The sequence below is a fragment of the Denticeps clupeoides genome, chromosome 3 (assembly GCF_900700375.1).
Source record: "Denticeps clupeoides chromosome 3, fDenClu1.1, whole genome shotgun sequence".
Taxonomy (NCBI): domain Eukaryota; kingdom Metazoa; phylum Chordata; class Actinopteri; order Clupeiformes; family Denticipitidae; genus Denticeps; species Denticeps clupeoides.
In genome coordinates, this window is record NC_041709.1 from 7,032,650 (window position 1) to 7,058,622 (window position 25,973).

Here is a 25,973-nt window from a genome sequence, read left to right on the forward strand (position 1 = left end):
CTCATCAGACTGCATTACAGAATGTTACACAAAATGCATGTAAACCAAGGCCCGTTAATGTCTAACTGCAGGGCAAACATTTGCCCAGAGGTCCTGTAGTAAACAAATAATTCATGATTTAGTACCTAGATACAATTATTAAATTGTAATTCAGATGCTGTCTACTGTCTGGTGTCCTCGCTGTTGCCACAGAATTCCAGGTATTCGTAACATGCCCTTGTAGAAGTCGAACTGGAGCCAGTAGACACCACAACGAAGGGGTTTTATTTGGGTTCTTTGCGTTCAATCTGCTGAACGCTGTACATTTTTGTTAGAACATAAAATGCATTTTGTTTTCGTACTGTCTGTAAAGCACATGCTCAGTCATGTTGAGTGTCCTCGGCTCGGCCCATTCTCCCCTGAGATGAGTATTACTGCTTTGCATACTTCAGAGCTCGAGGTGGTCGCTGCTAAAGGATTTCCTTTGTTTGTGGATCCAGTTACTCTTGTCTGTCTGAATCAAGTTTATTTCACCCTCATAATTACACAAGATGCCACTTTGTCTAGACAAAACTTGTAAGCAAAGCAGTTAGAAAGTGAGCAGAGAATATTTTGTTATAGAAAGGTTAAAGGTCAAACTGTATGAATTCTCTTATGGTCAGTTATATATTTTCACGCTACATTGTTGATAATTGCATTACCCCCCTAAATTATCTTGCATTTTACAACAGCGACACCTGCAGCTGATATGGTGGAATAAATGTTTGGGTGAAGGTAAATAATAATAAAATAAAGTGAAGTGATTGTCCTTGTGATACACAGCAGCTCAGCTCACACAGTGCACACAGTGAAATGTGTCCTCTGCATTTAACCCATCACCCTTAGTGAGCAGTGGGCGGCCATGACAGGCACCCGGGGAGCAGTGTGTGGGGACGGTGTTTTGCTAAGTGGCACCTCAGTGGCACCTTGGTGGATTGCGATTCGAACCAGCAACCTTCTAATTATGGGGCCACTTCCTTAACCCCTAGCCCACTCCCCACAACCCCAAAGGGGTTTTTCCATAAAGCATGATATCTCAGTGAACACTATACAATAAAAATGACCCTTTCTAGACACTTATTGGGCTATCAGGCATTCTTATATAATTTAACACAGACATTCTGAAGCATAGAACATCAATTCAGGAATCACAACAGCAACTGCTGACCAATGGGAATTTCATGTGACAGTCCAATTGGCTCAAAATTTTTGTTCACTTAATTAAATGTCACTACTTCTCTGAAATAACACTTCCTTCAGTCCAGAGATAAAATATTCATAATAATAATAGTAATATCATGTTATGGCATGTCATACTATTGTATAGATAATATTTCGACCTATACATAATGTTTATTATTATTTATCCATCTCACATGTTTATTTTATTCATTTTATAAACTCTACAAATGTTGTTTGGTTAAACAACTTATATTTCAAAAATCTTTGCTGAATCCAGAATCCAGAATGACTATTTTTCATAATGAGCCATTGTGCTACACGGTTTCCATGGTGACAGGCTGGACAATAAATATGAATGAAACAAACCCTTGTCTATTTCAGAAAAGCACTGAAGCCCAGCTGGCTGCATTTAGCTGCATTGCACATTGCAATAATAATGATTTTATGAATGATTACACAAAGTATACAAAAAAATTAAAATAGTGTAATCTGTTTTTTTTTATACAAAGGGTCATTGTTCCCAATGAAGCAGAGCATCACTCTCCAGAATACATGAGAAAGATTCCTGTGGATGAGTGTGTGCTTTTGCACAGGAAGCACCAGTAATCCAAATCAGAATGCCTGCCACACATACAATCACAGGGCATCTCTTGGAACTCATTGTCTACCCAGACAGAAGAGGACGGGGGAAAGGAAAGAGTGAAAAGGCAAATTAGTTTGATCAGCATCACTTCAGTCAATGAATGGCAGTTTTAAAAATAGTCTCTTCACCAGGGGCTGAGGGGACATCACGCATACTAATGATGGCTACGACACCCTCTCCGATTCTCAATGAAAATCTCAGCCGGCACGTCCAGCAGGCTACACTGTGGTGCCGCACATGCTCAGTGTTGCCGTCGACTCAGTCCATTCACACACAGCGCAGGCCGGGCTCAGCAGCACTGCGGCGCCCTCCTCCAGTCATCCTCCACCGCCTCCCACAATGAACGCTCAGCCTCATCTGCCCCCGCCTCTCTGAGGGGAATCGGGAAATCTCCATCTTCTTGATTTTTTACAAGCACGACACTGACAGCACCATCCAAGCGGGCTGAACCCTCCTCTCCTCTTCTTGCCTCTCTGCCTCCTCATTCTCGTCCTGTTCCCCCCATCCTCCCCCCCCCTGTCGTTAAGGGTGCCGCTGGATTTTTATGGCAGGCAGTGGATCAGTGTCTCGATCTAGGATGTGAGGCTTCAGCGCGGGGGTGTCTGCTCTCCCTCTGATCTTCCAGTCACTGATAAGCGATGTTGTCCTGACTGACCATGGAATTCCGGTCCTCGTCCGTGTTCGACCAGCATAAAGGTAAGAGGCGCTGAACGTGGAAGAGGAAGAGGGAGACACTGCTCAAAATCAATGTGGGAAGACATGGGTGAGGAGGGGGCTGTTGCTGCCATTGTTGCCATGGAAATGCTGGGTTCTTAACAGTTGGCTTCGGAATGAACCATCACCTGGCGACAGCGTGCAGGATCTCTGTGAGGGCGTGCTGAATTTGCTCTTTCTAAAATCAGACTAAGTGGAAAGGCAAATTTCCTAAAACCGGGTAAAAAAATAAGAATTGCTGATGCGTTGGTTAAGGAAGGTTTATGAGGAAGTTGTGTCTCATAAATCTGCAAGCTGTGAAATAACCAGCTCAGTCAATTGTAAAAGACAACCCATTTATTTTGTGGCTTTGGCAGATTTCCATATTCATATGTCCCCTGCCGAATATGACCAAAGAGAACTCTTTGCCTTTTTGCCCAATTTAGATTCTGCTGAAGAAATAGACCTGAACGTGGTCTACCATGCAGCTGCCAATGGGGATGTAAACACGCTGACGGCGACAATCCGAGAAGATCCCTCCATTTTAGAGTGCTGTGATGGAGAAGGTAGTGTAATATGATGCCCAGGATCACTGATTCATCTGCTTTTTTTCTTTTTTACAATCGCATTGACTTTCTCACTGCAGAATCATTGTAATGTGGGTTAAAAAGGTACCGTAAAAGGTACAGTACACTTCCGTAAACAAGCCAGCACCGAACATGTGTACAGTTTACTCTGCTTTACACAACCCTCACTTTACCTGGTCTACCCTCATTGCACAAGAAACTGCACGCTGTTTTCTTCATTTGCTGTCAAGTGGAGTTTGTGTGAATTTGAAAGGCTGTGCATGGCAGCTTTCTAAACCGGAACACATGCTGCGTGACCTGGACAGGCTCTACCCCGCTGATGCATGCTGTGTCTGGAAGGCAAGTGGACACAGTAAAGCTGCTGCTGAAAATGGGCACATCAATCAACACCCAAGATGCCTGCGGGAGGACGTCCCTCTCCCTCGCAACATACCTGGTACAGAAATGCTTTTTCTAGTGTGTGCAGACACTCCTTGGCTGGTGAATAACAAAACACGTTATTTCTGATTCATTTTATTCCATGTACTCTTCTTGCACTCTATAGTCAGGAAATGGTTAAAACAGAGCCATATCAGTGCATACACCGACGTCTGTTTCTGTGCAGGGTTGGCTTGAAGGCTGTGTTTGTCTTCTGCGGAATGGAGCCAAACAGAACATTCCTGATAAAAATGGCCGCTTGCCACTTCATGCAGCTACGGCTGAAGTTGACTTCAGGTAAGACAGCTGGAAACTCACTCCCCCTGTGATTTTGGTTGGTGCAGACCTATGAAGTCTCCGTCATCATAAAAGAAATGATTCGATTTCCTGCCATGATGCCGTGTAGTGCACCGCAAGCAGCAATCTCGCTGATCACTGTATTTCGTACAGGCTCAAAATCACAACCAGGCTGGAATCATGTCTCTGTTAATGGGCGTAAAATCTGCCCAGGCTTCAAGTTCATCAGCTCATTTCCACTAGGAGGTCTGGATCGCCGCGTCCCCATAGCGACCAAAAGGCCTTTGGGCCAAACACTCTGCAGCGCCAGCTGTTCCCAGACATTTTCTTTTGACTGACTGGCAGGGATGTAATCAGCTCTAGTATTGTAGAATTCACAGGGACTGGTACACTGAGCACGTGGTGGAAATAGACATGACTGAGACACAAAGAAGGAGAAACGTCTTGATGTTTCGCAAACAAAGGGACATTGTGTTTTTTTTTTTCTAAGAAAGCTATGCCACGTGCTACGTGAACGTGGGAGGTGCAGCCGGCCAGATAATGACACTCCTCCATATTTTATTTTCTTCTTTTGAGAAATGTCAGTTGTGGACTTCATATAGTGGTATATATCAATGTCATTTTCCCAAACTGGAATTTCAACCAATTCTTTAACTGGCTTCGAAGGTCATGCACGCATTCACAGTTGGATGTGACTAGACAAAGACTTTACAGCAGAAATCAAGCAAACTCATCAAACAAAACAACACATGAAATGATAAATCATCTTTACTGTGAAATTACTGCAAGTGAAACGCGTAATGTATCTGAATTTTGATACATTAAAATGAATAACAGTAATATTGGTTTAATAAATGAGGTCCAGTAAATGAAGTTAAGTTACTGATAGATGTCTGAATTTTTCTTGCTCTACAGACTAATGGGTGTGCTGTTGCAGCAGTCAACACTGTGTGAAATCAATCATCAAGATAATGAGGCAAGAACCCTTCGGTCCCATATATCATTCATCATGTCAGAATCAGAATCAGAATCGTGTTTATTGGCCAAGTATGTGAGTGAACACATACAAGGATTTTGATTCCGTCTGTTGGTGTCTATGAAGCACAATTGTATAAACAATGACAATGTAGAATACACAAAAAATCAAAGATTACAGATTGCTGAGATAATACATGATCACATAAAGTGCAGTTGTGAAAAGGTGACAGTCCGGCTGTTTAAGAGGGTGACAGTGAGGGGGAAGAAACGGTTCCTGTGTCGGCTGGTCCTGGTTTCTGTATTGTCTGCCAGAGGGCAGCAGACCAAAAATTCTGATCAAAAAGATGATCTTCTCTGCCCGTTTCCTGGTTCTTGTCCTGGTCCTGGATGGAGGGCACCAATGATCTTTTTTGCTGTCCATACAGTCGGTTGCATTCTGTTCCTGTCTTGTTTGGAGAGATGTAATGAATGGGGCAGTGGTGGCCTAGCGGTTAAGGAAACAGGCCCGTTATCAGAAGGTTGCCGGTTCGCATCCCGATCCACCAAGGTGCCACTGAGCAAAGCACCGTCCCCACACACTGCTCCCCGGGCGCCTGCCATGGCCGCTCACTAAGGGTGATGACACAAGCAGAGGACACAACACTGTGTGCTGTCCTGCAGTGTATCACATAGACAACTTTCACTTCACTTCAAGTACCTAACAGCTAACAAAGTGTGATGACCACACCATGGCCTTGCTTGTGTACCGTCTAGATCATGCCATCAAGATCAGCATTAAGCAGCAAATATATCTCACATTCCATATCAATCCAGTGCAAGAAGATGACAACACAGTTGTCATTTACGTGTACGATGAAAAGAAATTAATTAAATCAATAAGTTTAAAATTAAATCAATAAGTTTAAAATTAAATCAATAAGTTTAATTCAGTGCACAGATGCACAGAGAAGATCTGACCTCCAGCAGATATCCTGTTGAGGGATTTACCTGCTCATTTACTTTTTTCCTTGCTGTTAGGGAATGACTGCTCTTCACTGGGCATCCTTCCACAACCGCCCTCAGCATGTGCAGGCGCTCTTGCAAAAAGGGGCTGACCCAACATTGGTTGACAAGGACTTCAAGACCGCTCTCCACTGGGCCGTGCAGGTAGAACTTCGCACGCAGACCGCAACACTGGTCTCTAGGTGTGAGGTCTCTACATGTCCCTGTCACTTTATGTCTTACAGACAGGCAGCCGATTGCTGTGCTCCCTCATCCTCAACCACCATCTCGGTGGCTCAGTCATCAACTACGATGATGAGAATGGAAAGACGTGCGTGCACATCGCAGCAGCTGCCGGATTTAGTGATATCATCTACGAGTTGGCACACGTTCATGAGACCAACCTGCAGGCGCTCGATGTGGATGAACGGTAAAGCTGGGTGCTAGGGTGCATCCTGTAAGTAGGGGAATTCTGGCTCCTGTGATGTTTAGCAAAATAGTGCCATTGAAATGCTGTAACATTATGAGGCAGCACTGTTCCCACTGTCCTGCACTAATTTGTGGTTTCTGTTGCCTGGCACATGTGGGGCAGTGGTGGCCTAGCGGTTAAGGAAGCGGCCCCGTAATCAGAAGGTTGCCGGTTCGAATCCCGATCCGCCAAGGTGCCACTGAGGTGCCACTGAGCAAAGCAGCGTCCCCACACACTGCTGCCCGGGCGCCTGTCATGGCTGCCCACTGCTCACTCAGGGTGATGGGTTAAATGCAGAGGACAAATTTCACTGTGTGCACCGTGTGCTGTGCTGCTGTGTATCACATGTGACAATCACTTCACTTTCACATGTGATCCATACTGACAAAAGGCTTCATAATTGCACGATCTACATCTGATTAATAGGATCCCATGCTGGTTATGTTATAACCATTTTTTTTTTAATGGTGGTTCCTCCATGGCCTGCAGAACACCTCTCCACTGGGCTGCAGCAGCAGGGAAGGAGGACTGTGTCCAGGCGCTGCTGCAGCTGGGTGTCGAGCCCGATCCCAGAGACATCAACGAGAACACGCCGCTCACATACGCAATGTACTGCGGACACACGGCCTGCATCAAGCTTCTGTCTGTTGAAAACAGGTGGGAAAATGCACAAATTCAACAATCTGGCTTGTTCCTATTTCAATCGTTGCCAGTAAATAATCGCTGGCAGTGTTTTTTCCCCCGTCGTCTTTTGTAGGTCAGAGTCAGACAGACAGTTGCGTTCTAATAATAGTGATCCTTCCAACAAGAAGGAGGGCAAGTTCCGCATGCTCAACCACATCTTCAAAAAGAAAAAGGAGCTCCACGCGGTGCTTCAGAAAGACCCCAGCCTCGAGCACCAGCAGCCAGAGGAGACATCCGAGGTGGATGACATTATCACAATGTTCGACTGCTTGACAGACAGCTCTGGAAAGGACATGAGAGAAGATGCCTTGGCCCGCCGAAAGAGGTTGTGCGAACCGCAGAAAGACAACCTTCTGGAGGACCACGGATCAAAGGATTACAATGGACTCCCGCCCATACGCACACAGAGTCTTCCACCCATCACCCTGGGAAACTCACTTTTGGCCAGCACACACTGTGCAATGCAGAGAAATGTTCCTGTGCAGATGATGGCCCACAGGTCTCAGAAAAGCAAGAGCGCACACGACTTGTTCGACAGCAGAGCCAAGGGTGGGAAACTGCTTGGCCAGCCCTGGAAAGGAGACTCCAGTCAGGGACTGTACCACAAAGCATGGATTACCCATCCTTCCGAGAGACTGACACATGACCCATCAGGTCCTTTGGATGCCCTTTGTCCCAAACACATCCCATATGTGCAGAAAAGTGAACAAGGTATTTCTTTCTGGACTGTGCCATTTTTTAAAGCTTTAAAATCGTAGTGATAACAACCAGTAAGACAGCTTATTGTTTAGGATCAGCTAACACACTGAGAAATAAGGGCTATTCTCATGGTACCCAAGATCCACTTCCCTTTAACCAAACAAAACCACACAATTTGTTTTACACAAATCACATGTTAAAAACTATTAACGTCTGCATTGATGGTGAATTGTAACAGCTATTAACATATTGATGTCCATAGCTCTGAACCCACATTTGTTACCCTTGGATGGGCTGAAGATGAGGGAATGTGCTCTTCCACGAAACAGCTTGGCACCTCTCCGGGACCCCTGCACGCACAGGTGTAAGTGTGTCCTCTGTTCTCAGCCTTTTAACTCTTCACACGCTTTTGTGGCTCTGAGGGTTCATCACATTTTGAGGAAGTGAGTTGTCATAAACGACCCATGATGTGATTGCGCAATCAACCAAATAAATGCATGCAAAGAAGAACCCCATGGCCAGCTCTGCTTTCCTCCCCAGTCTGCTGGAGCTTGAGCAAGCAGCCTCGTTTGTTTTAATTCATTTCCAGAACCCCATGTAATGTGCCCACTTAATTTGTGCAGTTCTGCACTTACTTGTGACAAATTTATCTTGTTTCAGTTTCCTTGCCACCTGACCAAGTCTCTCAGGGAGTGAAGAAGTCAAAATCTTTGCCTCTTGGTCGGGGTCTAGCAAGCCTTCCCCAGCCTTTAACATCCAAGGGTCAAAGACATGGAGCGCCACACTGCCAGTCCCTCTGCTCCTTCCCACCTCCAGTGGTTGGAGAGCCACAGTGGACCATGCAAGTTCTTCCTGCCATTCCACCTCAGAGGAGACGCAGCCCTTCACCTCCAAAACCTGCAGGAACATCTCACAATTTGGCTGGACGGTAAAAGCTGTCCGTCAGCAAGTATTCATGCAGCAAATCTCTGTCGTGAAGAGCAGAAAACCACTACAAAAGTTAAACTGCAGGTTACAAAGCTACACAAAACTTTGATAAAGTTTTATTAAACAGATAAATCACTATTTTTGCACATTTTTACTCAGTGACAGGAAAAAAAATCTTTATTTAATGGCATGCACTGTGTTCATTTTTACATTTGCCTTTAGCACTTAAATTCCTAAACAAAATCTGTGGTTGCATATGTGTTGGAATTAAAGATATAATTTTGGAAATGCAAACGATTGAGTATGTTCTCTTCTACATACAACTACAGTTTTTAGAGTTCCACTTTCAAGACCGTTTAGCCTTTTCAAATGATGAGAGTTTAGAAGCAAGAAAACAAACTGCTTTGGAGAAGCAGTGTTTGGTGGTTGTAGCCTAGTGCTTAAGACGCTCGCCTGTGAACCAGAAGACCCAGGTTCAAACCCCACTTACTACCATTGTGTCCCTGAGCAAGACACTTAACCTTAAGTTGCTCCTGGGAGACTGTCCCTGAAACTACTGATTGTAAGTTGCTCTGGATAAGGGCGTCTGATAAATGCTGTAAATGTAAATGTAAATGCTTTGGGAGAGAGAACAGGAGACCTGAAGGCATTCAGAAAATCCAGCGACGCTGAGAACTAATTTGCACCTCATGAGTTCATGCCCTGGACAGGGAATTTTAAGTTAACCAAATACAGTAGCTGTCTATATACAGTACAGGCCAAAAGTTTGAACGCACCTTCTCATTCAATGTGTTTTCTTTATTTTCATGACCATTTACATTGGTAGATTCTCGCTGAGGGCATCAAAAATATGAATGAACACATGTGGAGTTATGTACTTAACAAAAAAAAAAAGGTGAAATACCTGAAAAAAGTTTTGTATTCTAGTTTATTCAAAATAGCCACCCTTTACTCTGATTAGTGCTTGGCACACTCTTGGTTTTCCAACAGTTTTCCAACAGTCTTGAAGGAGTTCCCAGAGATGTTTAGCACTTTTTGGCCCCTTTGCCTTCACTCTGCGGTCCAGCTCACCCCAAACCATCTGGATTGGGTTCAGGTCTGGTGACTGTGGAGGCCAGGTCTCTACTTTTTGTTAAGTACATAACTTCACATGTGTTCATTCATAGTTTTGATGCCTTCAGTGAGAATCTACCAACGTAAATGGTCATGAAAATAAAGAAAACATATTGAATGAGAAGATGCGTCCAAACTTTTGTCCTGTACTGTATCAGGGGTTCACAGTCCGTCTGAAACTGCTGGTCTAATTTACTGTTGCAAATAACAGTATACTTAGCATTTGTTTTAACATGTTTGTGCCGTGTAATGGTGTGCTTTTGTATTAACTGAGAGCGTTTATAACCAACAACAGCGCTCCTTCACTCTGTTCCCAGGCCAACAAATTCAACGTCAACTCGCTTTTCGGCAAATGGGTGGGACTGACGGGAAACTTCTGCGGAAATGTGTGACGCAACAGCACACGAATGAGTGACGCTGCCTTCGACCAATCGGAAAGGCTCCCGGCGACGTGCGCGCCCGCCCTACCCGATTCCACACGCAAATGGAACGAGAGACACCCGCCCAGCGGCGCCCTGCCGGACAATCCGTAGTACATGCAAATCTAGCCCGGAATCAGCTCCTAGGCAGGGCTGCGGCCGCGAAAGCTTTCGGGCTCCCGTGAAGAACTGGAGGTTTTTGTAAGCAGCGCCGTGGGGAAGTGGGAAAGGTCTGGAAATTCGGTGCTGTTTGGCTACATCGCCTGCGAACCGATGGGGCGTTGAAAAAAATAAATCAAGGTAAAGTTCATTTGACGTCCACGCCTGTCGCGGTTTATAACTTTGCTAAAGGCTAACTAGCTGCTCTTCCATGTGAAGTGCGTTGCGGACCGAGGTGGCGTAGCTAGCGCGGACGGTTGGCTTGTGCAGCGGATCATCTGTATTAGTTAGTTCCCGAGTCCCTGCTCTGTTCATATCTGTGCACACATGTACAAGAAACAGCAACGTCATTCGGGTTCATTATTATTCTCAATCATCAATACACCGATGTGTATTATGCCTTTATTAATGTAACACCAGAAAATGTGATTTATAACAGAAATGATATGTGTGTGTATATATATATATAATGTGTGTGTGTAATTATTATTGTCGTTTGTTTTTACTTATTAAAAATGTTATCAGAATCCATTTGAAGGCAGGAGCCCTTCTTTTTCATCACATCACTGCCTTCTCCACGTTCCTTCAAGTTTAACCACAAACCTCTTCTCTCAAGTGTGAAGTCTGCATAACAGAAGTGATCTTAACTATATTATTTCTAAAATTATCTTCATTACTTTCGTTTCCTCTTTTCGTGTGTGCGCATATGCATATATTATTTGCTGTAGTGCAGTACTGCCGATTATATATCTGTGTGTGTGTGTGTGTGTCTTTATAAATGCGGCTGTAGTCAGTAATACATGAAACTACTACATTCTCTACTACAAATTTGCATTTTCATTTTTTGCAGGTGTTTTGACAGCATGGCCGTCTTGACAGTTTTTGTTCTGCTCTTGTCTCTTATATTGCGGTCTGATTCAACCAACTGTAAGTCAACCTGCTTATTTAAAATTATACTATTTCTAATTTTGATGTTATTTGGTGTTCTTATTTCATGTGTCTTCTTTTATTTCATCCCTTACAGGGTGTGCAAAAATTGAGCCAGATTCCTCGCATCCTATTCCTGTGGAGATTGGGAAGGAATTCACAGCAGTCTGTGTCCTCCGTCATACGGACTTCACCGCTGATGACATCGTCTGGATGAATAAAACCTCCCCATTGCCGAACAAATACTACACCAAAGTCAACAATAGTGCAAGCAGCATCACCTTTAATGTAACTAAAGGCAACGACTGGACCTTAACATGCTCAGCTAGAAGACAAAGTTATCAGCACTTTTCCCCCTGCATCTACGGAATTATGTTACGTATAGGATGTAAGTATGTGTTGTAGCACAGATAAATATGTGACCTTTAATGTACAAACTATATTTAAATGAGTCTTCAACATTTTCTGGTGAAATGTATATAGGCGGAGGTGCCACTGAGGTGCCTCTGAACAAAGCACCGTCCCCACACACCGCTCCCCGGTTGCCTGTCGTTGTGTGCACTGTGTGCAGTGCTGTCTATCACAATGACAATCACTTCACTTTTTAATGATGTCATTTTGTATTATTAAAAAAGTGTAGGGACTTACAACAATCAGGGACCCTAAATGTTTTTGTTTTTTTTTTCTCCCCTCCAAAATGGTTCAAATGGTTTGGTACAAATCTTAATTTCAATGTTACAGATCCTCCAGAAAAGCCCAAAAACTTGACCTGCTGGTCAGTGCAGAATTGTACAAATTGTCCATTGTCAAGCGACGTGACGTGTACATGGGACCCTGGTAGAGACCCCATAATTCCTGCGAATTACATGTTAATAGGTGAAAGGTAAGTTAATATGTAAATGTTATCAATAAAGTGTTAAGTGCATGGAAAGGTTCATCTTTTTTTTTTTTCTTCCTTTTCTCCCCTGCTCAGTAGCGGGAAACAAATCAGCAGTGCAGCAAAGTTTGAGCACACGGGCAAATTGCATTTCGACATCTTTCCCCACCACATGATGGTGAAGATACAGGTTGTGGCAGAAAATGTGCTGGGCAGAGTCGCTTCCGAAGAGCTAAGCGGGGACTCCGACATTCTTGGTGTGTGGTCGTAGTCCATTAACTAAGACTGGGTTAAACTCCTTTTGACATGTCATGCTCATCGGACGTTTGGTTTGTGTTGCAGTCAAAACAAATCCCCCCACGGTCAACGTGTCTTCAGAGAAGGCCTTCCCACAATCACTGATCATTTTTTGGACTCCTCCAATTGAAGAAACCTATGTTCGTTTGAAGTACAACATCAGGTTTTGTGAAGTGGGCTCTGCAGTCTGGAATGAGGTATGAGCTCTGTTTAATTGTGCATTTACACACCAAAACTCTTTAAACGCATTAAAAAAAAAAGCAATTATTTTTTGGATGTTCTAAAAGTTTTTGGAGCTTTTATGTGGTACCAGGAGTATCATATCAACTGGTCTTTCCAGTGGAATTGAAGTTTAGTTCAGGAATTTGTACATGTGAGGATCATGTGAGGAAAGATGGCAGCAGGGCGGAAATTAAATTATTATTATTATTTTATTTTTATTTTTTTGTTTGCTTCTATGGTGTGTTGCAGGTGCCAACAAATGAAATCCAGGACCACGCCATTTCCTTTCGCCTTCAATCCCTCAAGCCATACACTCAGTATGTAGTTCAGATGCGTTGCAAGAGCAGAGAAGACTTGGGCTTTTGGAGTGACTGGAGCTCCAATTTTACAGCCTGTACATCAGAGCAGAGTTCGTATAATGATTGAAGTCCTTTCAAACTGATAGAACTTTGTGTAAAGTTTGTATTGGAAGCATTCAACATGTTCTTTGTTATTTTGTTTAGAACCATCGAGTGAACCTGACATGTGGTTGAGCACAACTGTGTCCGGTGATCAAAGGCAGGTGACGCTAATGTTAAAGGTAAAAATTGAGTAAGACTTCCTGACGACTCTGGTTTAGAGGATTCTGCGGTGAGAATTCTGATTGTTCTTAGTGCCAAATGTTGTACAGTGGAGGCAGGCTGGGCATGCTCAAACATCCGTAATGGAGACGGAGAAAAATTGTGTTTCTATCTTGGGGAACAATAGATTTATATTTAGATTCACTCGGTTTTCTAATATATTTCATATCATCATGGTTGTGGACTCTCAGGTATTTTGAGGAAACAATACATTATTGTGCATCTTCAGTACTGGTTATCGTGATTTTGAATAATATTATTATACCCAAAACTTCCCAACTATAACTTACTGTATGGGCTTAAATTAGAGGTTTTAAGTACATTAAATAAATTATGTATGTGATTTAATAAACTGTCATGGTGGAATAAGAAACGGGATTGTGTTTGTACTAGAACCAAAGTTATTTTTCAAAATACGTACAGAAATGTTGGCACTTTTGTGGGAAGGACAGAAGACTGTTGGGCACAAAAGGGAAAAATTTTTACATTTACATTTACATTTACGGCATTTGGCAGACGCCCTTATCCAGAGCGACTTACAACGTGCTTTCAAGTTACATCCAGGGACAAATGATCTGGATGATCAGGGGATGAGTCATTAGGGTGAGGCAGTTGTGACATGACTGTAACATGCCAAAGTTGCACTTGAATCATGAATTTGGCACTGATCTTTGAAAAGGGATTTTTATATGTATATATAATTTTGCTGGTATTTTGGTTTTTTCTTTCAAACTCAGGAACCTGTGGAGTCAAATGGGAAAATACTCGGATTCAACCTTACAGTGATTGATGGTCAGGAGTCGCAAAGGTTGTGGGTTCACAGGTTCACAGATCGCCTTTTCCAAAATGTCACCTTCACTGTACAAAGCCAGTCAGAAATTGTGGTTAAAGTGGTTGCAGTGAATTCTGCTGGAGAGTCTCCAAAAGCCAGTTTAATCCTTCCCACCATCAGACAAGGTGTGTATTTTATAAGTAACGCAATAGAAATGTTAGAAATGTGGTTCAACATTGTTTTTATCATCCTATGTCTATATGTGCGATGTAAAATTCAAAAACAAATTATCATGCATCTTTGAGAACAGCTGTTTTTTTTTTCAAAAAACTATGTTTCATTGAATCACGTGGCTAGGTAACTTTATGTTGTAATATGTTAATGTGCAGGGCTACCACCAGTGAAGTCTCTAGCCTGGTCCACTTTGGATAACAAGTTGTTGGTGGAATGGGAAAAACCTTATCAACGCATTCCACTTGAATATGTAATAGAGTGGGTTTCTTTTAGTGTACCGAATTGTAGAGATTGGCAAAGGGAACCTCGCAGTGCTGCAAAGGCTTTTATTAAAGGTAAGGGGCTTTAAATGACATACCAGTACATAAAATAAATGATATTTGGACCCTAAATAAGTAAACCATCTCTGTTTCAAGGCGACCTCCAGCCCTTTGTGCGCTATAATGTGACAGTGACTCCAGTCTACAGGAAGTCGAGACCAAACAAAGAACTTGGAGAACCATCAACTGTAGCAGTATATCTAAAACAAGGAGGTAAATACAAATTTAAAGTATTTCTGGACTAATTCAAGGTATTACATGACACATTACCAGCGCCTCAAAAAAGTGCCGATTGTGCATGTTTGCTTTCTGTAGTTTTTAAGCAAAACGAACAGCAAAAGTTCAGTCTGCTCAGTTTAATTTAATCACTAAGTAATTCTTTCATGTCATGTAGTTCCTAAGGTAGGTCCCTCCATAAAACCGATGAAAGTGTTGAAAACCAGCATTGAGCTGGTCTGGGAAAACATTCCTCTGCAGGACCTAAACGGATTTGTCACCAGATACACTGTTTTCTATGAAAGTGCGGACACCAGTGGATGTGAGTCTCCATCTCTTCAAGACATTGAAGCGTCCATTATACACATGCAGTGCAAGCTTATGAATTTTATTTTATTCACTGAACGACCATTGTTTTGTCTGTGAAATAAGAAGGAAACACATTGGTTAAGGATTTTTTTTTTTTTTTTCCTCTTTCCTTCTTAACCGAGCAAGAAATCTTTTCATTTCCAGCACTAACGGTGGAACCTCACACTCAGTCCTGCATACTCAAGAATTTAACCAGTCTACAGAAGTACAAACTGTGGGCCATGGTTTCCACAGAAGCTGGCTCCAGAAATGGCTCAGTCTCTTATGTCAGTACCCCAAAGTACAGTAAGTAAATTTAATTCCTCACTTTTACAATATATAGCCACTTTCTCGTGGTTAGAGGGCTGAAAGAGGGCACCATGGAGATGCGGTATATTGAGCTACGGGATGTGATTTACAATGTGAAATTGTGGTCCCATGTTAAGTCAATGGCAAAAAATGCTTGGAAAAACACGTGTGGCGCGTGGGCAGAGTAGTGGATTGCTAATAAAGCAGTAGCACACCCCGCGGCTATAGGCTGGATAAATGTGTGAAGTTTGGAGGTTGAAAACTGTAGAAGGAGATGCATATAGAACATTTTACTGGAGATGAAGGGTAAGATTTTGTCTTTCCAAGCCAAAATAATGAGGAGGAGAGAGGCGGGACAAAGAGGAGAGCAACCTATAGAAGTGAGCGGGCATTTCATTGTTGGGCGCAACACACTGGTTCTTCAGAGTCTTGCGTGACAGAACTAAAAATACATTTGTGCTCATTTTTACATCCAATCACGAGCAACTACAAAGCTTTACATGTTTTCATGCCATGAGTGTTGGTGGAGTTCCTTTCTTATTAGAAAGGTAGAAAGTTCTCTGGGTGGGCAAAGTATGAGAAAAGGGAGGTTACCTTTCCCCTTATGACCACTTAAGGGGAGAAATCAGACAGTCTGAGCTGCTGCTTTCCTGCAGCCTCTGCAGGACCACAGACTGGCTAGGGGAAAACGTATTAATGTTAAATAATCTCACAGTAATCACTACAGTCGAAACATAAATGGAACCATTTGTTGTTGGTACTAACATTTTATTCCAATCAAGAGCTTGTCAGCTTCCTTAATCATTACCAAAATTAACTATAGCAAAATGCTGAAAATGCATTAATAATTGGGTCTTGGGTTAATGATTTTTTTTTTTTTCTAATCTGTTTACTTTTCAGATCCCGGAGAGGTCGAGATGATCGTCGTCTTTGTCTGTATAGGCTTCCTGTTTTTCATCATTTTTGTTACGCTCCTGTGCTTCAACAAGAGAGAGATGTAAGTCTCAGAAATGTTTCATTTTGAATGATGAGGATTGTCTGCCAGTTGATTGTCATCTAATCTTCCTATGTAAGAAAAATTATTTTTGGCACTGGAAAATGTTTGTGTGTCCAGTAATGGTGAAACTTCCTTTCCTAGAATCAAGATGAAACTATGGCCTCAAGTCCCCGATCCCTCAAACAGCTCAGCTGTTCAGTGGCCACTAGAATTTGGAACCAGGGTAAGCATAGTGGTAATATAATTGGATTTTCTCTCAAACTCTGATGTTGGAATGACAATTAAAATATTTTTAAATGAATAGTGGAAATTATATATTTTCTAGTGTAGTTATGACGTAATATTGGATAATGTGGATTCTGGCTCCTGCAATAGTTAACACTCCTCCACCCTTCAGGCTGACACACCAAAAGAGACGACACTGGGTGATGTGAGCGTGGTGGAGGTGGACATGCTGGACAGGAAGTCCCTGTGTGAAGATGACAAAACCTCACTGGCCCAACTGAAGAAAGACACGTACCCGTCGGAGGAGCACAGCAGTGGAATAGGGGGCTCCTCCGGCATGTCGTCTCCACGCCAGAGTGTGTCGGACAGCGACGATGCAGACTCTGGCCAAACCACCGGCAGCACAGTGCAGTACTCCTCAGTGGTGTCCGGCAGCGGCTACAAAGGCCAGACGCCCAACAGCGCACAGCCGACCTTCGCCCGGTCGGAGTCAACTCAGCCCTTGCTCGAGTGCGAGGAGCAGTCGCCGCAGGAGGGCAGCGTGCAGAGCGGAGGGAGCAGCAAGAGCTGCTCCTACTTCAGACGGCACCACGCGGAAAGTAGCGGCAGCAATCTTCTGAAGTTGTGCCCAGCAGAGATAGACGAGCAGGATTCCACGGAATTCCGCTCTGCCGAGGATGGCGAACAGTTGGCGGCCCTGGAGCCCCCGCAGAATCCTTCTTACATGCCCCAGCAGAGTGGCTACAGACCTCAATGACAGAAGCTGGCATTCTCCTTGTGCCTTTTGTTAAAACGTTCATTTCAAAGTGCACTTTCATAAACTGAATTTCCTTTTTATTTTTTTAGAGCCTTTGTTTTAGAGTTTGCACAAGAAGCTGCTTTGTATAGAAATATTTCTTTATCAAAAGCCAAATCAGTACAAATTGTGTAGAAAGGTGTTGAACTATTGAAACATTTTGAAGGGCTTCAGTGCACTGGACATTTGCATGCCAACAGTCACCTGAGCCTTTATAAGAGTCTGCGGGGGAAATGTGGGAATAATATTTTCCCCTTTTAAGGTACCAGCTACATCAGATCCTGTAATAGCATGACTTGCTGTACCCAGGCAGTACTCATGCTGTACTCACTTTCAGTGAGACAATACCATTTTGGGGAAATTAGAGAGCTATATTTACCATATGCTCTCAGTGGTAGAATGAATAATAAAGTGGATAATTATTTCACCTTTTGAAATAATATCAGCATTTCCTTCAGTGTGTTGATGCAGGGCATGCAAGTATTTCTGACTGTATATAAATATCAGTGCTGTTAATCACTGAATGAGCATAATGAGAACATTTCTGGTTTGGATTTCCTATGCCTGTAGAAAGGACATAAAAAATTGCACCATTTATGTTGCACCATTTATGCACCATTTATGATTTTTATAAGGCTATAGTAGTGAATCTACCATTCATAACACGTTAACTCTTTATAACTAGAAATACCAGTGAAACTAGTGCATTTGACACTGTTATACATTTGTTTGTTTCCTCTGTACACGTTTCAATATTATCAAAAGACAATTATAGGGTTGGAAGCAGTAGCATAGGTCAATGTTGCCAACCCCCCACCCCTCCATGCATATTTTTCACCTGCTGTGAACTTTAGTGCAGCTGAATGCTGAATGCTCTGTTATTTGGCAGCAAATAGACTAACATTGCGGAGGTTTCACAGTATCCTCCTGTTTCTGGAAACACTACCTTCAATATAGACCAGTTTCACCACTTGCACCAACTGCATGGGCTTAACCAGAGCATGGCCTTATCAGTGTTTGTTATTATTATTACTATTATTATTACTGTCTGCCATTAAATAAAATTCAAAGTGACTTCAATGCAGTGTTAATTGTGTTAAGGTGATTTCTGACTTGTTCTACTTCTACTTCTCGGATGTATCCAGTGATATGTATGGCATGATTGTTTCAGTAGTACTCATGCCTTCTTGCCCTGGATGCCACTTGCTCAAACCATTGCTTCTGGCATCATGAAGGAAGTTTTCATGGGGGGTTATGTGTGCCTGCTGCTTGGATTCTCGCATTGCACTTCCTGGAGGGTTTCTGGGTGGATCTTCATACCCTGAGGATTTTGAGAGCAATGTTGTATCTGTCATACCACTCCAGCAGTTGGTGTCTTCTCCAGAAACCGTGGTCTGAGAGGACCCAGTCCAATCACACACATCCATACAATTCTCTGTGGGTTTCATGTTCAATGGCTGTTTTTCCTTCATGTTACACATATGGTCTGCCAGAATGGCATCTCCAGGTTCAGAGGCTTCCCAAACGTTCATGAGGTTGATCTGATGGGAGAACCCAACACAAGATGTAAAGTGAAAATAGTTTTTGTGTGCAGGTTGTTTTAACCACGTGAAGATACATTAAAGATGAATACCTTTTTCCAGTTTTTGGGAGGCCATTCTGCTAGACTGCTAAAGCCTGGGTCTGGAATCAATCGATTGGCAGTTTTCATCCACCTAGTTCAATGAAAAGCACTTGCATAAAAAGCGACATAAAATGTGCAGCACACTGGCTAGTGTCACAATGAATAGCATTATGAAGTGCATTATAGGTTGAAACAAAATGCTAGCTGGCTAGCTTTCACGTAATTTTGGAACATCGCAAAGCAAGTCCTAAAATGTGTCAAATAAAATGTGTTAGAAAAAAACAATAAGGAAGAGAAACTTCTTACAAAATAAGGCCAGACAAGCACAATATGAAGAATATCACTGCTCCAACTGCGGCAAGAACAAGCCCTATGATGAACCTTTGACCTGTACATGAAAGAGGAACAATGGGGTGAACACACAGCTGAAGTCCTTGCCTAAGTATTGTAAAGCCGATGAGAGAACTTGAAACCGAAATTCACTTGGTTTCCCTTTAATCTCATTTATAGATACTTTTCAAAATGCAATGGTAAGAGCAAGAAGAATTTAGTTCGACATAAGGAAATAGAATGATCAAAACCAACTTTAGGCCTAACTTGGAGATTGTTCCAGAAACAAAACAAAAAAAAAAACACAGATCTTACACACTTAAAGGATGTAGCAAAGAAAATGAAAGCCATGAACTCTTGATTACACAAAGATCAGATGAGCCATTCATGCAGATGAACTTATGACCTTATACTATATTGGAAACTGGCATCTTCCATTACTGAACCAGTGCAATTAACTGGTATGTACAACCAAAGGCCTTCCATCTTTTGTCCCTGTTGTGTATGCTCCATGATAATAAGACCGCAGAAGAGCGATTAAATTTACCAAATAGCTTTGTGGTAAAAGTGTTCAGGCTGCTTTTGTTGAATCCAGCAATAGATGAGGTCATGATGTACACCGTGTATGTGGTGTTTGGCTGGAGATTCTTCAGTTGCACACGGACCTTTTCTCCTGGTTTCAACTCTCTGCTTTCAACAACCATCCTTTCTGCAAAAAAAAAAAAGTTTTTCTTTGCTACAGTGAATTACACCTCTGTTGGGTCATGGAAGTTTGGGATGTTCTTGAAACACCTTCAACAAAAGGGAGCCCTTGATGGTTTGGGTCATCTCTAGCCTTGTACAAGACAGTGTAATTGACAACGTAGCCACAGCACTCCTCGGCAGACACAGGATCCCACTCCACTGTTGCCCATGTGGCATCCAATTCAGGTACAGTAATGCCTGTGGCTCTTGCAGGTGCTGCAATAAAGAGCAATTTCATACGTGTATGTAACAGTGGAATGAACCCAAAGTTACACAAAATGCGAGCAAATCCTCACCTCCCTCCTCTGCGTACACACGAAGGAGACTTTCTTTGCCAGCCAAGCCATTAATATGTACTGGAGTTACAATAACTGTATACAGTCTGAATGGCGCACCTAGATACATAATTAAAATGTTATTTTTCAAATTGTTAGGAAAGGTCTTATTAAGAATGACAACGTAAAGGCAAACAAAAGAGTCCAGCAATCTCATAGCACAACGTCTGGCCAACAAATTCAGGGCCTTTGGCAAGTTCCCTTAATTCTCTGTCTCAGTGCCACTACTGGTACATCTGGTGCCCAATGCAAGATTCTTTGTGCCACCAAAACACATCTGCTTAAGAGTCAGTCTCCTTTAACAATCCAATGTTGGTCGCTCTGTCTTCCTGATGGCAGCATGATGGTGAAAAGTCTGTTATCAGGATAATCAGCCATTTTCTTGGCTCTCGTTTGACTTTTTTTTTTTATTTTTTACATAAATGTCCTGTACATTTGTGAGGGTTGTTTTTAGGCTTGTCTCAGCTGTACATACTACCCTCTTAGGGGCCAAGTGATCCCATTTTTTTTACAACAACCCATCCTAACAGCTACTTTACATATTCTGAGCACTGACACCATTATTGCCTCAGTAGATAAAATATTCCATTTAGTCCCTACATCTCTGACCATTTAAAAAGAAACTTAATGGAGTCAGATCAATAACAATAATGAGTTTCTTTTCTCTAATGGCTTCTGTGTAGTGTCCCTGCATTAGGAAAGTGGTTTACTCAATACCCAGAAATGAGAAGTTAGTCTCCTGAGTTTGGTCCCATTTGTACAAATAGTCTTCTGCAAACCATATAACCATGTAGTCATTCATGGGCAGGGCGGGTGCATCCCAGGAAATGAACACTTTCCCATCAGTAGCCAAAGCCACAAGTTCTTCAACAGAAGGTAGATCTGGAGCCAAGAGAAAAAAGTCTGTGACATTACTGATTGTTTTCATACCTCCATCTGTGCTCATTTTCTTCACCCACCATTTTCCGTCGCAGGTATTTTAAGTGTTTCATTATAAAGCTCGCTTCCATTCTTGTAAGCACCAACTATGATTTCATGGGAACTCTCATTGAGGACGATAGTGTGATTGTGCACTGGCCCTAAGACTTCCGGCAGTGATGTGTCAACATACAGCCTATATTCATCAATGGCATGGCAGTGTGAGGGTGGTCCCTGTCGAGAAAAAATACAAATGAAATATATAATCAAATTAGTTAAATATATTCAGTAAATACATACTACTAGTCTCAACACACTCCACACACATAAAAACTATTTTGAAGAACCAAATATACAGAGAATCTCTTTTCTATATAAATAGAATCTCTTTGATGAATCTGACTGCTCTCTCTGCACGCTGCAGAAGTTAAAGTGGGCAACGTACACACATTATCAAGCAGGGGGTTTTAATGATGCACAAACTAATGGCAGATTCAGCATATACTTTTGCTCTAAAGTGGCATCACATAAAGTAAGTGATGCAACATGAAAAAACGACCTGAATCACTTCTCTAACAGATTTCATTCATCCAGGATGCAGTCTTCAACATCAGCTGCAGACACCCACCCCCACTGCTGTTCCACCTCCGACAGCTCAGCCACTTCACACCTCCTCCATGAACCCTGCTCACTGCTCCCCACTCCCGACCACGGAATCCAGTACACATAATGCACATGGCTCCAGCATGTCCATACTCCATGCAGATCAATGGTGTGGTGTGATGGAACACATTTTCAAGCTGAGTCTGAAGCTGTTCCACAGCTCTTGACCTCAACAGCTACAGGCCAGTGGCATCGCACCTTAAAAGGCTTTGGTTGGTCCTGGCTTTCTACCAGCCTGGCACTAGAGTGAATGATACCGACATTCACATCCTACATCATTCCTTCTCTCACTTGGAGACAGCTAGGAGCACTGTGAGAATCATGTTCTTTGATTTCTCCACTGCCTTCAACACCATCCTTCTCAGGGCTCTGTTTTGGACAGGGTGGTCTGCAGTATGGGGGTCCCACAGGGAATGGTTCTGGTGACGTTCCTCTACACCATCTACACTGCATACTATTACTCTGCAATAGTCAGCGTCATCACAAACGGGGACGACATTCCTGAGAATGACCCAACACTTTGAGAACTGACATAACACTTGGGTCACTTTTTCCAGATCTGAAAAAACCAAGTTGTTGGTGGTAGACTTTTTTACAGACACAAACATCCTCCACTGCAACCACTGACCATCCAGTGGGCCTGGACAGGCACCTTGGTGTTCATCTGAACAATAAACTGGACTGGATTCAAAATAACAAAACTGGACAAATCAGATGCTCAAATACAGAAAAGGGCAGAGCAGGCTGTACCTGCTGTGGAAACTCAGGCATTTTGGAGTGAATGACCCACTCTTGAAGACCTTTTAGTGGAAGCGATTGCATTTGTGAAACAAAGCACAACACACAACGAAATGTGTCCTCTGCTTTTAACCTTCACCCTTGGTGAGCAGTGGGCAGCCATGACAGGCGCCCGGGGAGCAGTGTGTGGGGACGGTGCTTTGCTCAGTGGCACCATAGCAGCAGTGATCAGGATTCGAGCCGTCAACCTTGTGATCACGGGGCTGCTTAACTGCTAGGCCACCACTGTCCCCTTTATGACTCTGTGGTGGCCTCAGCCATCTTCTATGGTCTGCTGGGGAGGTCGCATCTCTGCTGGGGACAGAAAGAGAAAGAGAACAGGCTGATCCGGAGGGCGAGCCCTATTTCTAGGATGCCCTCTGGACCCAGTGGAGGTGGTGAGTGGTTGGAGAACGGTGGCTAAGCTATCAACCCTGCTGGACAACATCTCCCACCTCATGCAGGAGACCCTGACAGCACTGAGCAGCTCCTTCAGTGGCGGGCTGTCGCGCCCAAGATGTGGGATGGAGAGATTCTGAAAAACTTTTAATTCATACTGCTGTCAGACTCTGAACATACATACATATATAGACTAACAAACACACTCATCCAATACACCATCATGTTTTCTTATATAAAATATAAGTATATATATATCCACTCTGTACACATATATTCTGTTTTTTAATCCACTCATCCACAGTTGTTTCCAGATTATTTCCAGATTTGTATAGTGACTTTTTATATTATACGGTCGGTGTGCTCTTTATGCGTTTACACAAGTTATCCATTTACACTTGGCACACTTGACTTGGGACACTGGAATACATTTGACTCTTCTCTACCTCCACCACTTTACCTTCCACATGAGATGCATAGTTCGATATCCTGTTTCATTGGTCTTAAAAAGTCTTCTCCACAAGGATAACCCCGAGGAGCGAACTGCGAGCCAGAGAGTCAGCGTCAGTAACAGTCAAACAGCTATTGAATATTGCACGAGTCTAAAAGCACGTCAAAGGTGTTGCTGCCAGTGACTTCAAAAACAACACAATCTTATTTTGGGGGGAACTTTTTGGGGGATACCAGCTTCAGAACATGATAGCACATGTTTAATAGAAATGAGTCAGTGCTGTCAAATTAAATTCTTCTATATTACCATACAACACAGGAATATTCATAATACATTTATATTTACAGTATTTATCAGACCCCCTTATCCAGAGCGACTTACAGTCAGTAGTTACAGGGACAGTCCCCCCCCTGGAGACACTCAGGGTTAAATGTCTTGCTCTGGGACACAAAAGTAGTAAGTGGGGTTTGAACCTGTGACTTCATATGACTTCACAGGCAGGTGTCTTACCCACTAGGCTCCTCTACAACCCATAAAAAACAGCGAGCCTAATGTGAGGAACCGTTACATCATCAACTATTCAGATTACAATACCTGGGGTATTGTAATGTGGTGGTATTGTAATGGGTGGTAGTAGCCTAGTGGGTAACATACTCGCCTGTGAACCAAAAGTCCCAGGTTCAAACCCTACTTACTACCTTTGTGTCCCTGAGCAAGAAATTTAACCCTAAGTGTCTTCAGGGGGACTGTCCCTGTAACTACTGATTGTAAATCGCTCTGGATAAGGGCGTCTGGTAAATGCTGTAAATGTAAATGTAATACCTGTACTTCTAGGGATGCTGTGGTTTCTTTGTTTCTTTTTCACATGCTCTGAAAATGATAAGAAGAAGGTTCTTACCGTCGAGTGAAGAAAGCGCGGTGTCGGTCTGTGCCCAGTCGCTCCACACGGTGCCCAGCACGTCAACACATCGCACCGCCACCGTATAGTTAGTACACGGCTTCACATAAGAACTGCTGTACACCATGCTGTGTTCTTCATCCATCATGGTGACGTTCACTTCTGGCTACGTTATCAGAGAAGGGAGCGCAGCTTTAACAGATACAACAGCACATATTCAGGTAAAAAGAATGCTTTTGAATGCTTTAATTCTATGAAAAAAAGTCCTTTCATTGCTTGGTAAAGGCCTGTTGTAACTGATTCCTTCCATCATACAATCCAAATCCAAACCAGATTTACAGACTGTTTCTTCACATTCCTGTCGTCCCTTCAGAAATCAGATGTCCCCATGACACTCACTAAAAAGCTGGACCCTTCAGGAGACTTCACTTGACATGTTAGTTTTATCGGGTCGACCGCGTCGCCTGGTTTTCGCCAGGAAACCCTCAGCCCCCCTGAATCCGGTTCCATGCGGACGCCACCGGGCGGATCGTATTTTACTTGGGAAGAGGCAGAGAGGAGGATGTTGATAAGCGGGCGAGAGTGGAGCATTTCACATTGTGGAAGGTGATTCATTTTAATATGTATCTTTGAGGATCATAATGCATTCATCCAGTAAGCATCAGTCAGCTGAGGTACCACAGTATTACTGTAACATAAAACCTTTAAAAAAATCTAACTTTCCACAAGACCCAGCCAGTATAAAGACTGAGACAAATCGAAAAGACAAAACGAGGCCTTGGAACATTAAATCTTTAAACGTTAATTGTTCCTAGTTGACTTACCTATTGTCCACACATTTTCAAAGTGCAGCGTTTGTTTGGAATGAGACACCTTCACCGATACAGTAAGAGGCAGAAAAAGATTTACTGCTGCCACATATTCGCACGGGGAGGACTGCAGATCCTCGCGGTGATGACGGACCGATACAATTCCATCCCTGGAGGGGACACATGGGGACATGGTGTGAGCTACAAGCTTTTCTCCTCTACATACCGGATGCATCAGCAGGTGAATATGGGACAGGGAGTTACTGTTTCATGGTGACTTCGCTGGTCACGTTCTTCGATTCTTCAGCATGGTCCAAACAACATGTGACATAAGGAGGAAGCCGGACCTTGACGAAACACCAGACATTCCTTGGCTCTTCTTCTACTCCTGCATTCCTGGAGACTGCTTCATACCCTGATGATGGACAGCAACATTTCTCTAAACGCTCTCCTGACTTGCAATGGCCGCGAAAGTAACAAGGACCCCTACCACAGCAAACCGTAGACAAAAGGCAGCAGAGAAGCGGCATCCTCGCCATGTTGGGGTCCAGGTCCGAGGCTGACCGGCGGCTACGTGCGGCGCATCCTCTTCTCTCCGT

At 43.1% G+C, this 25,973-nt stretch overlaps 3 protein-coding genes across 4 annotated transcripts; 2 read left to right on the top strand and 1 right to left on the bottom strand.

Annotated features, from left to right (window-relative positions):
- Window positions 1–2,125: 2,125 nt before the first annotated feature.
- ankrd55 (ankyrin repeat domain 55) lies at window positions 2,126–8,820 on the top strand. The gene is made up of 11 exons (XM_028973795.1): window positions 2,126–2,539; window positions 2,983–3,102; window positions 3,429–3,559; window positions 3,728–3,837; window positions 4,753–4,813; window positions 5,833–5,961; window positions 6,042–6,226; window positions 6,755–6,922; window positions 7,023–7,660; window positions 7,911–8,012; window positions 8,309–8,820. The coding sequence occupies exons 1-11, from the start codon at window positions 2,500–2,502 to the stop codon at window positions 8,578–8,580; spliced, it is 1,956 nt and encodes a 651-aa protein (XP_028829628.1). The 5' UTR covers window positions 2,126–2,499; the 3' UTR covers window positions 8,581–8,820.
- Window positions 8,821–10,229: 1,409 nt separating this feature from the next.
- On the top strand, window positions 10,230–18,506 carry il6st (interleukin 6 cytokine family signal transduce). Its single transcript, XM_028974268.1, has 16 exons — window positions 10,230–10,407; window positions 11,117–11,193; window positions 11,291–11,581; window positions 11,935–12,076; window positions 12,167–12,327; window positions 12,413–12,564; window positions 12,839–12,998; window positions 13,093–13,169; window positions 13,947–14,166; window positions 14,371–14,550; window positions 14,632–14,748; window positions 14,930–15,073; window positions 15,265–15,405; window positions 16,309–16,405; window positions 16,547–16,628; window positions 16,803–18,506. Exons 2-16 carry the CDS (start codon window positions 11,130–11,132, stop codon window positions 17,385–17,387), a joined length of 2,613 nt encoding a protein of 870 aa, XP_028830101.1. The 5' UTR covers window positions 10,230–10,407; window positions 11,117–11,129; the 3' UTR covers window positions 17,388–18,506.
- Window positions 18,098–25,969, bottom strand: LOC114786802 (interleukin-31 receptor subunit alpha-like). Of its 2 annotated transcripts, XM_028974269.1 has the most exons (13): window positions 25,865–25,969; window positions 25,639–25,789; window positions 25,390–25,544; window positions 24,566–25,104; window positions 23,677–23,759; window positions 21,419–21,611; window positions 21,177–21,341; window positions 20,421–20,519; window positions 20,173–20,340; window positions 19,928–20,089; window positions 19,357–19,438; window positions 19,060–19,141; window positions 18,098–18,967 (listed from the first exon to the last, which is right to left on the bottom strand). In XM_028974269.1, exons 4-13 carry the CDS (start codon window positions 24,711–24,713, stop codon window positions 18,551–18,553), a joined length of 1,599 nt encoding a protein of 532 aa, XP_028830102.1. In that variant the 5' UTR covers window positions 24,714–25,104; window positions 25,390–25,544; window positions 25,639–25,789; window positions 25,865–25,969; the 3' UTR covers window positions 18,098–18,550. The 2 variants fall into 2 exon arrangements, with proteins under 2 accessions (XP_028830102.1, XP_028830103.1); XM_028974270.1 differs by lacking the exons at window positions 25,390–25,544; window positions 25,639–25,789; window positions 25,865–25,969 and having other exon boundaries at window positions 24,566–25,309.
- Window positions 25,970–25,973: the final 4 nt, after the last annotated feature.